The sequence below is a fragment of the Spea bombifrons genome, chromosome 5 (assembly GCF_027358695.1).
Source record: "Spea bombifrons isolate aSpeBom1 chromosome 5, aSpeBom1.2.pri, whole genome shotgun sequence".
Lineage (NCBI taxonomy): Eukaryota > Metazoa > Chordata > Amphibia > Anura > Pelobatidae > Spea > Spea bombifrons.
Genome location: NC_071091.1, coordinates 109,755,767 through 109,766,279, shown reverse-complemented (window position 1 = coordinate 109,766,279; position 10,513 = coordinate 109,755,767). Strand labels below are relative to the sequence as shown.

Below are 10,513 nucleotides of genomic sequence, written 5' to 3'. Positions count from 1 at the left end.
GGAGGTAGGTGCACATTATGCTTCTGTGACAGGAAATATTGGGGGGGGTGCACATTATGTTTCTGTGACAGGAAATATTTGGGGGTAGGTGCACATTATGTTTCTGTGACAGGAAATATTGGGGGGAGGGAAGGTAGGTGCACATTATGTTTCTGTGACAGGAAATATTGGGGGGTAGGTGCACATGTTTCTGTGACAGGAAATATTGGGAGAGAAGGTAGGTGCACAATATGTTTCTGTGACAGGAAATATTGGGGGGGTAGGTGCACATTATGTTCCTGTGACAGGAAATATTGGGGGCAGGGAAGGTAGGTGCACATTATGTTTCTGTGACAGGAAATATCGGGGGGGTAGGTGCACATTATGTTTCTGTGACAGGAAATATTGGGGGGGTAGGTGCACATTATGTTCCTGTGACAGGAAATATTGGGGGCAGGGAAGGTAGGTGCACATTATGTTTCTGTGACAGGAAATATCGGGGGGGTAGGTGCACATTATGTTTCTGTGACAGGAAATATTGGGGGGCGGGAGGGAAGGTAGGTGCACATTATGCTTCTGTGACAGGAAATATTGGGGAGGTAGGTACACATTATTTTTCTGTGACAGGAAATATTTTTTTTGGGGGGGGAGGTGCACATTATGTTTCTGTGATGTCACGCATATGTAATTAATTATCCACATTAGCATGGCCGGTATTTTTTTTGCAAGAAAGATGGCAACCCTATGCATGGTACATAACGATAATAATGTATAGTGGTGATCATATATATATACTGCAGATTGTAGCATTTTACTGTTATTTCATTGTTATTATTTTGGGATCGTATGTTTGATGCAGGGCTAGGGTCCATATTCTGGTAATTAGAGCCAGATGAGGGAAAAGAGACCAGTCCTGGCTACATCAGCTGCTTTGGACTACAACTTCTATCATCCACACCCAGAGGTCAGCTGGGTAAAATGTCATTTGTATTCCAAAACGGCAAGAGTATCAGAGGATGCCTTCTCCCATGGATTATAACTCCCATTAAGCTTATCCAGCCTTTGTAATTATCTGGCTGAGATCTTTGGGTGACGGCGGTCTCTGGTGGACGAGGTCATTTCGAGACCACCGAGCGAGGGACGGCACAGAACTCGGAGGTCCCAATGAGCGCTGCTTTTTGGCTTTTCAGAGATTTCCAGTCTTGGGTCTCAGAACCCGGGGGCAGGCGGAAGGTGAATCTCTGGAGCAGAGTAGTGAAGAAAAGGAAGAGCTCCAGCCGAGCCAAGGGCTCCCCGAGACATGCGCGCTTCCCTGGAGAGAGAGGGGAGAGAAAAACCGAAACCGAGACATTGATGACGGGTAAAAGCCATTCGGCCATCTCCTCTGCCAGTGTGTTTAATCTGGCGTTGGAACATAATACTGCGGGCAGCTCAGACCTTGATATAGACCCCTCACCCACCCGCATTGAAAGGAGCAGCAGTGGCACCGCGATTTACACACCTGAAACATGTACACAGCTCCCTGACGTGTCCACTGATGTCTCACACGTGTGACTCACCTGCAGAGAACGCCATGAAAGCCGGATTTGCCTGGAACTGCCCCTTGCTATCCAGGAATTGCCCTGGGTTGAAATCCTCAGGGGTCTCCCACTGGGTGGGATCAGACAGCACTGACGAGAGGAACGGGATGATTGTGGTCCCCTGTCAGGGAAGAATAAGCCAACGCGTCACTGATTAGGTTTTATTATTTTGATCAGTCCACGGAGATAAAGTTGATTTATTTAAAACAAAGAATAAACTCAGTTCCAGCCATAAGGCTCTGGGCGTCCTGGCCACGTGTGAGATGTATCGGTACCTAGGCCACTGGTGGCTCTGTGAGCTGAAACTCCTTTACCAAAATAATGTAGACCTTTACCTTGGGGAGGGTGAACCCTCTAAACTGAGTGTCTGTTGTGGTTGCGCGGTAAAGACCAATTGGTGCCAGATCCAGCACCCGCTGACACTCGTGGATCACGGCGTTGGTGTACGGCAGCTGGGCTCTATCCATGATCCCAGGAAGACGCTGGGGACCGATGACCTCATCAATCTCTCTCTGGACCTTTTCTAGAGAAATGTACAACAACTGCATTAACCTTGAACTCACATGCCCTCGTCGGTAACTTGCAAAACTGAAAGTCTCATGCCCTCGCAGAGAACTCACAGATTTAGTGATCTGCGAACATTAGCATGTGAGGTCAAGTAGGATTTAAGAGTAAATGTCATCTAAATCACCCCTCGCCAGCCATTCAGCTTCTAGTGAGTTTGGAGCACCCCTTACCTTGGATATCGGGATAATGGGTCATAAGAGATAGGCAGAACTTCAAGGTACTGGACGTGGTCTCGGTAGCAGCTGCAAAGAGGCTACCAGACAATGTTAGGATGCTGGTCTCATTGAAGGGGGTCTTGGGGTTTCCTTCTTCCTGGTGGGCAACAACAAGTATGCGCTGAAAACAACTTCCACGGGAACCAACATGACTAAATGGCAAAAGATTCTCCCAAAGCACTAAGCAAGACAAGGCTCAACAACACACCTCCGACGGAGCATTCCTCATCATCAACAACACATATAACGGGAAATTAAGTTAATGATACAGAGGTGGCAGGAAGACAATTGCTCTCCAACTGCCCTCTCTATGTAGATATAATCTCCATGTATCTCTTATTTACAGATAGCCTTTTAAACCCCCTCTCCCCACTATCTACCGTGCTCGCTTAAGAGTGAGGATTGAGTTTACCTCTTTTATTTTTGCAAGGAAGCTATCGATTAGATCCCTGGGGGCCGTCAGGTCCACTTTTTCCCGGTGGTGATTAATTTCTTTTCTGACAAAGTCAAGTATGTCGAACGTGTCTTTGTATAACTTCTTCCTGATGACCGGAAGCTTCATCAGAATTGGAAACGAGTTACAGACCTGAAGGAGCGGGAAATACGGGAAAATCTCCACCAACTTGTTCCGTTACAGAACAAACATCATAAATTGAGCACAACTTTTCCTGAACTCTATAGATTAATCTCATGTCCTGTAGAAATTCTTATTGAGGATCTGACCATCTACTCAGAAACTCAGACATTCATTTAGTCTTCTGACCGATTCGTATAAAAAGAGGAGAGCCGACCACCAGCGGAGGTATTTCTGCACACTTTGGGATATTTCTGCTCTTAATCCCATATGGCGGTGGAGGGAATGGGGATAATGACAGGTGATAAAGGATAACAAGGAATGGTCCTTCCCGTGGAGATTGAACATAACGAGGTGCGACTGAACCCCGTGTCTGGTCCCCATGCTGCGTTGGTGCGTTTTCCTTACCGAGTGCGTTCTAGAACCACGGAATACCGGTAAAACACATATAACCATTCTGTTAATTAACCTCACCCAGGTAAGACCGGTGTCCTGAAATAACTATAAATACCAGTATCCGGCCACACGTTCCCAGCGGGTATGGTGAAAAATGCCATACCTGATGAAATAGGGACAGCACGCTATTAGCATGTCTTCTTGCAGCCAGTATAAGTTCCTTTAGTCTCCGGTCGTGGTATTCAAACCTCTCCCCAAACAGGATCGAGCTCACAATGTTATTTACTGCAGATCCGAGGAGTCCGATGGAGTTGAAGGCTTTTCCTAAAGAGACGGAATAAATGGAAGAGAGTTTAATAAAATAACCCGCCTGCGCCTAACTGTCGAGAGATAAAGCGAAATGAGACATTCTGCTGAGATTCTTCTCCAGAGTTTCTTTAGTTACGATCGGCTCACCTTTAGTTAAAGACATTGCAGAGATCAGCTGCTCAGCCTCCTCCTGGACTATCTCCTCCATTATCCTCTTCCCCATCCCGAAATTCCTCAGTGAGGTCAGAAGGAAGCGTCTGAATGGGCGCCAGTACCCACTCCCACTCATAAAACCTGTGGACGGCATGGACAAGGATCAGTACAGAGATAACCACTCACTTCCCTCCCAGAGCCACTCGGACCCACATCCCCATCCCACCCAGGGCCACAAACAGTGTATGACACCCCACACTCTGTGTCCGAGGGCATTGAAATGTGTACACAGTGTATCACATCACACGCTGGCATCCGTGGGCATCAAGCCTCATGTCCATTGTTTAAACTCTATTCCAATCACCATTTATCCCCCCCCCAGATTTACCCTGTCCTTTTTAGCCCCCCTCATTCTGTTTTTGACCCCATGTGAACTCAGCCTCCAAATGTGCATGAAATTATTGACACTATGAGCCCTCGATGCGCCTTGTCGCTCCTTCGATCACGTCCCGCCGATGATTAAATAGAGAACTTCTGTGAGATGCAGTAACGGGGCCGCTGCGGCTTTCAGAAGGAAATCATCAAGTGCTAAACGCGCTAAACCTCCTTTACAATAAGCTGACATTTCTGCTGACATTATTAAAACTGAACAACCGAGGAGCAGATATCAGGATCTCATCATTAACCCGCTAACGACGGAAGGATTTTCAGCATCAGCTGTGTGGCTAGGATCCCCTCCTTCGCTTTTCATTTTCCGCACAAGGATTCATGTTTTATCCCCCATTAAGTCCTAAGGAGGACCAGGTAATGGAGAAGCTGGTGATGGCGGACACCAACCGTAACCAACACTACTTTTTGAGGCTGCTTGGCCCATTTTGGACCTGGAGAGAGCAATTAACATACATAAAAGTGGCATTCTCTGAGATTCATCAAGGAATTGTAGAATGAAGGAACCACAATCCACTGGTTCATGATTAAAGCTGATACTACATCAGGGAGGGAAGATAGAACGGCAAAAAGTACTGACTTGTGCTTATGGAAAGCAAGAAAGAATCATGGGACAAGGCCTCCATATTCTACACATGTAATAGCCAGGGCCATCTTCAATGCGAGCCGTTTCACATCACATTAGCCTTTAGGATACAGTAAGAAGGCTGAGGTCCTACAGAGGCATGGGATCTAATTGCTGGACACGATCAGTATCCCGTTGTACAACAATGTGCGTACAATCACAAGAATCCTTGGTTCTTCAGGATCTGTATTTAAAAAGCGAGGCTGTCCAATCAGAGTGTCCTCCATTAGAAGAGGTCATCCTGAAGAGGAAGGTGCCAGATTGGCTGCACCTGCTCTCTAAACAAGATTTGGACTAATTTTTCGTTTTGTTTTTGGTCTATTTATTTTCAGACAACAAATTCCATTTCCTTCCCTTTCGATTTTGATTAAATTTGGAGTGCTTTTAGAAAACTCTTTCCTGCAGAAATGCTTCTCTTTCTCAACGACTCTGTCTTCATCATCATTCTGGCCTTTTGGAGTACTTCTGCAAAAGGGCGGAGGCACAGAGAAAGCCTCTCCCTTGTTCCTCCAATGGGAGAGAGAGTTTGCTCAGAGACTTCACCCTTTTGCGGAAGCACCCCAGGAGACCTGGTTCACGGAGTCGAGACCAGGGAGGAGTGGACGAAGAAAAAAGACAGTAGAAGAGGCAAGAGAAGAAGTTGAACATGCGGGAAGGAAAACAGGCACATGGAGGCAGTTGGCTGAGAAGGTAGCGAGACACTGAGAGAGAGTATGAGAGAGACAGCATGACGACTGTGAAAGAGAGTGTCAGAGAGCATCAGTAAGGGTGAAAAAAACAACAAAAGACAGATGTGGCCAGTCAGAAACAATAACCATTTCCTTCTCAAATTGACTCATGGAGAACCCGGGGCGGTAGTGGAATTGGTGGGTACGTGAATAACAGAGGAAACTTCAAGGCGCAAGCTAGGAAGCCCACAAACAAGACCCTGCGCCCTGACTCTGTATCATGCAAGCTATAAGTTTTGGCAAAAGATCATCTTGTGAATGATCTGATGGAAGATCTCCAGATGGAGAAATAAATTGCCTGGGTCATTATGGTGTCAGCCGAGACTCTCTCAAAGTGGAATAGACACGTCTACGTACTGTATCCTTTGGTGTAATGCTCTACTGTTGGTCGCACTGGGCGGCCGCTGAATTCCTCGCTGTGATTCACAAGGGCGTCCTTCACCACCTCGTAACCACAGAGAACCACAATGGGCTCCGTCATCTTCCAAATGGTGAAAACGGGGCCATATTTCTTACTGAGCTGCAAACACAGAAACGTGGAAATTTGATGGCAGATCAGCCCCATTTGGCCCCCGTCTAGTCACCCATTTCTCCTGTTGTAAAGACTCAAACCTTAATCATTCGTTGGTCTCGTGTTAGAATTGGGAACCATATGCCTATCCCATGTATGTTTAAATCCCCTCACTGTATCACTCTACCACTTCTGCTGTGAAGCTCTTCAATTTATCTACCACCCTCTCAGTAAAAGAAGCCTTCCATACATCACATGAAGGCCTCTATCATGTGCTTCTCTAATTCCCCTTTCCTCGTCTCTGACCACCACTTCCTATCATGCTCTCTAACCTTGGTACCTACTTGCTCCCTTACACCCCAACCTCGCCTAACCAGAGACCCCAGCTCTATTAACATTTGGAAATTCTCAACCGATTTACTCAGTCTCCTCTCTCCTATCTGAAACATGAACGTTTACCGACCACCGGTCCCGCTGACGTTAATGGACGTTAATTGACGTTCCCGCTGGTGTAGGACTCCCTCTACGTCAGCGGGACACACTCCCATTTTCACTAAAGGGAAACGGAGGATTCGGGTCTTGAACCGGAGAAGCGGTGTTCACCCAGGTATGCAGGTATTCCCTAAGTCCTAGGGAAACTTTCTTAACCCCTTAATGACAAAGCTCGTACATGTATGGGCTCAAAATGCATTGTTTTCAATGGGTTTAGGAACCGCCTATTGTCCTTAAGGGGTTAAAGACATCAAAATATATTGAGTACAGAAGAGTGGGTTCCGTCAAGGTGCATACTCTGTGTGGGCAGTACAGAGGTACCTACCTCGGGGTAGTATTTGCAGGCCGCAGCCCTCGTCACATAAATGGGGTTCCCCAGCAGGGGCAGCGGGGGCGGCCCCGGGGGCAGGGAGCGGGATCTTTTTTGCTGCTTCCAGAAGGAGTTGACAAAGAGGAGGATGAGGAGGACGGAGAGGAAGGAACTCAGGATGAGGAAGACTCCCATGGCTCTGTAAGGGGATAAAACACACGTGGTGGGTACCCCTGGTTATAGCAGGTTCCACACACACAGGGGCAACCCAGCAAGGGGCAACACGAATGCACAGACGAAAAGTCCCCCAAAGCACAGGTTGTTCCAGGCGTCATCAGCATGAGCATTTTCATAAAGATTTTTAGGCATCTCACCAAGGGCCGTCCGATATACATGTAGGGACTGTGCAGCAGGGACTCGTGTCCGCCATTTGTATTTAAAGACAAAATCTACTCAGTGTAAGCTGGGACTATGTGTTTAACTGGGTGTGGCTAGAGGTGTGGCTGGGTGGGGCCATTTCTGTAACTGGGTGGGGCATTTAGAAGAAGAATAATGGGGTTTATTTATCCCATTGAATTTATAAATCATTTTCCTGCTGTTTCTATACACATTATCGGGGCTTTTAGGGCTGTAGAACCCTGCAATCCCCTCATACCCAGCAAACATTCTGACCTCCTAGAAAAGAGGGGCATCAGGGGAGGAGAGAGGGGCATCAGGGGACAACTGACAGACTGGCTAGAATAAACAGGGACACTTGCCTCCCTGCCTCCCTTTCACCCAAAGATCTTGAATCTCTGCCAGGTTCGTATCGAACACTTCAGTCTAAAAGTCAGATAAACACCAAGTGCGACCGAGGGAAATAACCCTTTCATGGCCAGCCTGGGGAAGTTCCTCATTTCTTTCAAGGGTTAAAGAGGTTTATTGCCCATGGGGCATTATAATTTAAACACATTAGAGTGACACACAGTACGTTTTCATCACGGGAAGTGGTTACATGGGTAATTCCAGTGCAATCATCAGGAACATTCCGTTGGCTCCATGGTAACTGCTCCCTATCTAGAACTTTGCACTAGAATCGGACGTATAAAAGTTGATGAGGTGTCTCTGGCTTAAAGCGGACGTGGTGTCTGCGACCATCTAAAAACCTATCAGCGGCAGCTCTGCAGATGAGTAACAAATAGAATAAAATCCATGAGCGTCAGACGATCCCAGGGGTACAAATATTACCCCAAATCTCCCAGTAAAATGGTTGTAAGGCTGCCCCTTTTTGGGGTAATAGGAAGGGGTATCCAGTACCCTTTGGCCATAGGTGCAGAGTCCAGGGATTGTGCAGATCAGCTGCCATCTACTCCACACATTGCGTTGGCGTTTTACGTGCCTTTTACTGGTGACCTGATCCATACACCCCCTGGGACATCACACTCTCCCTGATCCATACACCCCCTGAGACATCACACTCTCCCTGATCCATACACCCCCTGGGACTTCACACTCTCCCTGATCCATACACCCCCTGGGACTTCACACTCTCCCTGATCCACACATCCCCTGGGGACATCGCACTCTCCCTAATCCATACACCCCCGGTGACTTCGCACTCTCCCTGATCCATACACCCCCTGGGACTTCACACTCTCCCTGATCCATACATCCCCTGGGGACATCGCACTCTCCCTGATCCATACACTCCCTGGGACTTCACACTCTCCCTGATCCATACATCCCCTGGGACATCGCACTCTCCCTGATCCATACACTCCCTGGGACTTCACACTCTCCCTGATCCATACACCCCCTGGGACATCGCACTCTCCCTGATCCATACAACCCCCGGTGACTTCACACTCTCCCTGATTGTCACGCTCTTCCCAGGCTGCGGAGCTGCATGCCTTTTGTTTCCCTGTCTTGCTGTGGTCCATTTCTGGATTTCTGGATGTTCTGTCCTGAACCTCTGATTCCTTGATTCCAGTCTGCTCTTTGCTTCAGCTCTGTTTCCTTTATAAGGTGCGCCCCACCCGTGTGTTCTGTTTGTCTCAGTCTGCAGTCACCGCCAGGGGATTTTGCACTCTCCCTGATCCATATACACCCCGGGGATTTCGCACTCTCCCTGATCCATACACCCCCGGGGATTTTGCACCCTCCCTGATCCATACACCCCCGGGGATTTGGCACTCTCCCTGATCCATACACCCCGGGGATTTTGCACTCTCCCCAATCCATACACCCCGGGGATTTTGCACTCTCCCTGATCCATACACCCCGGGGATTTTGCACTCTCCCTGATCCATACACCCCGGGGATTTTGCACTCTCCCTGATCCATACACCCCGGGGATTTTGCACTCTCCCTGATCCATACATTGGCTGTGCGATGTAGCTCTTTACCTGCGTATCCCGTACGGCTCGGAGTGACCGCTGTGTGCTGCGCTCTCCTGGGGCAGACAGGCTTTTGGGAGGTAATTATTATCCCGTGTTTATAGATGACAGTGACCTGTGCACACGCGGCTTCTGGGAAGGACTTTATTCTCTCATGGAGGGACAGGCACTTTACACCAAACAAAGAAGTGGGCAATCTAGCCTGGCTGTCCAAACAGCAGCCCGTGGGCCAGGTGCCCCAACCCACGCCTGGTTTTCAGAGGGTCGCCGAACCCCAAAAATAAACCCTCAACCACTGAGAAATCCATGTGAGAAATCCTTCAAATCTCCATAACCCCAGGCTGTCGGAGCTACGATTCAGCAGCTTCCATCCATTCTATCATTAAACTATTCGCATTTATTCTGATACCAGAGAAATAGAGTTTTATTGGCTGAGATACAAAGATAACCGGACATTAATGCCACAGAGAATGGAGAAAGTGCCCCCTTATGCGATATTATTATTATTACCAAATATCTTCTTACCACCATGACTTTTTTACCCACCATAACTTTTGTTATTGGTATTTAGTGTTTAGTAATGCTTCTATTATCAGTATTATTAGTAGTAGTAATATTTTTGGTATTAGTATTATTATCAGTATTATTATTAGTAGTAATATTATTGGTATTAGTAGTATTATCAGTATTATTATTAGTAGTATTATTAGTACTTGTCTGGTGTCTGTAGATGAGTGTTTAGTAATACTTTTATTATCAGTATTATTAGTAGTATTATTGGTATTAGTATTGTTATTAGTATTAATGGTATTAGAAGTATTATTAGTAGTAATATTATTGGTATTAGTATTGTTATTAGTATTAATGGTATTAGAAGTATTATTAGTAGTAATATTATTGGTATTAGTATTGTTATTAGTATTAATGGTATTAGAAGTATTATTATTAGTATTAGTATTGTTATTAGTATTAATGGTATTAGAAGTATTATTAGTACTATGAGTATTAATGGTATTAGAAGTATTATTAGTACTATGAGTATTAATGGTATTAGAAGTATTATTAGTAGTATTAGTATTATTAGTACTATGAGTATTAATGGTATTAGAAGTATTATTAGTAGTATCAGTATTATTAGTACTATGAGTATTAATGGTATTAGAAGTATTATTAGTATCAGTATTATTAGCACTATGAGTATTAATGGTATTAGAAGTATTATTAGTAGTATCAGTATTATTAGTACTATGAG

The 10,513-nt window shown here is 46.1% G+C and overlaps 1 protein-coding gene across 1 annotated transcript; it reads right to left on the bottom strand.

Moving 5' to 3' along the window:
- Window positions 1-771: 771 nt before the first annotated feature.
- On the bottom strand, window positions 772-9,315 carry LOC128497512 (cytochrome P450 2C8-like). Its single transcript, XM_053467618.1, has 10 exons — window positions 9,271-9,315; window positions 6,902-7,085; window positions 5,931-6,093; window positions 3,768-3,914; window positions 3,475-3,635; window positions 2,754-2,927; window positions 2,297-2,438; window positions 1,895-2,082; window positions 1,539-1,680; window positions 772-1,291 (listed from the first exon to the last, which is right to left on the bottom strand). Exons 2-10 carry the CDS (start codon window positions 7,079-7,081, stop codon window positions 1,095-1,097), a joined length of 1,494 nt encoding a protein of 497 aa, XP_053323593.1. The 5' UTR covers window positions 7,082-7,085; window positions 9,271-9,315; the 3' UTR covers window positions 772-1,094.
- Window positions 9,316-10,513: the final 1,198 nt, after the last annotated feature.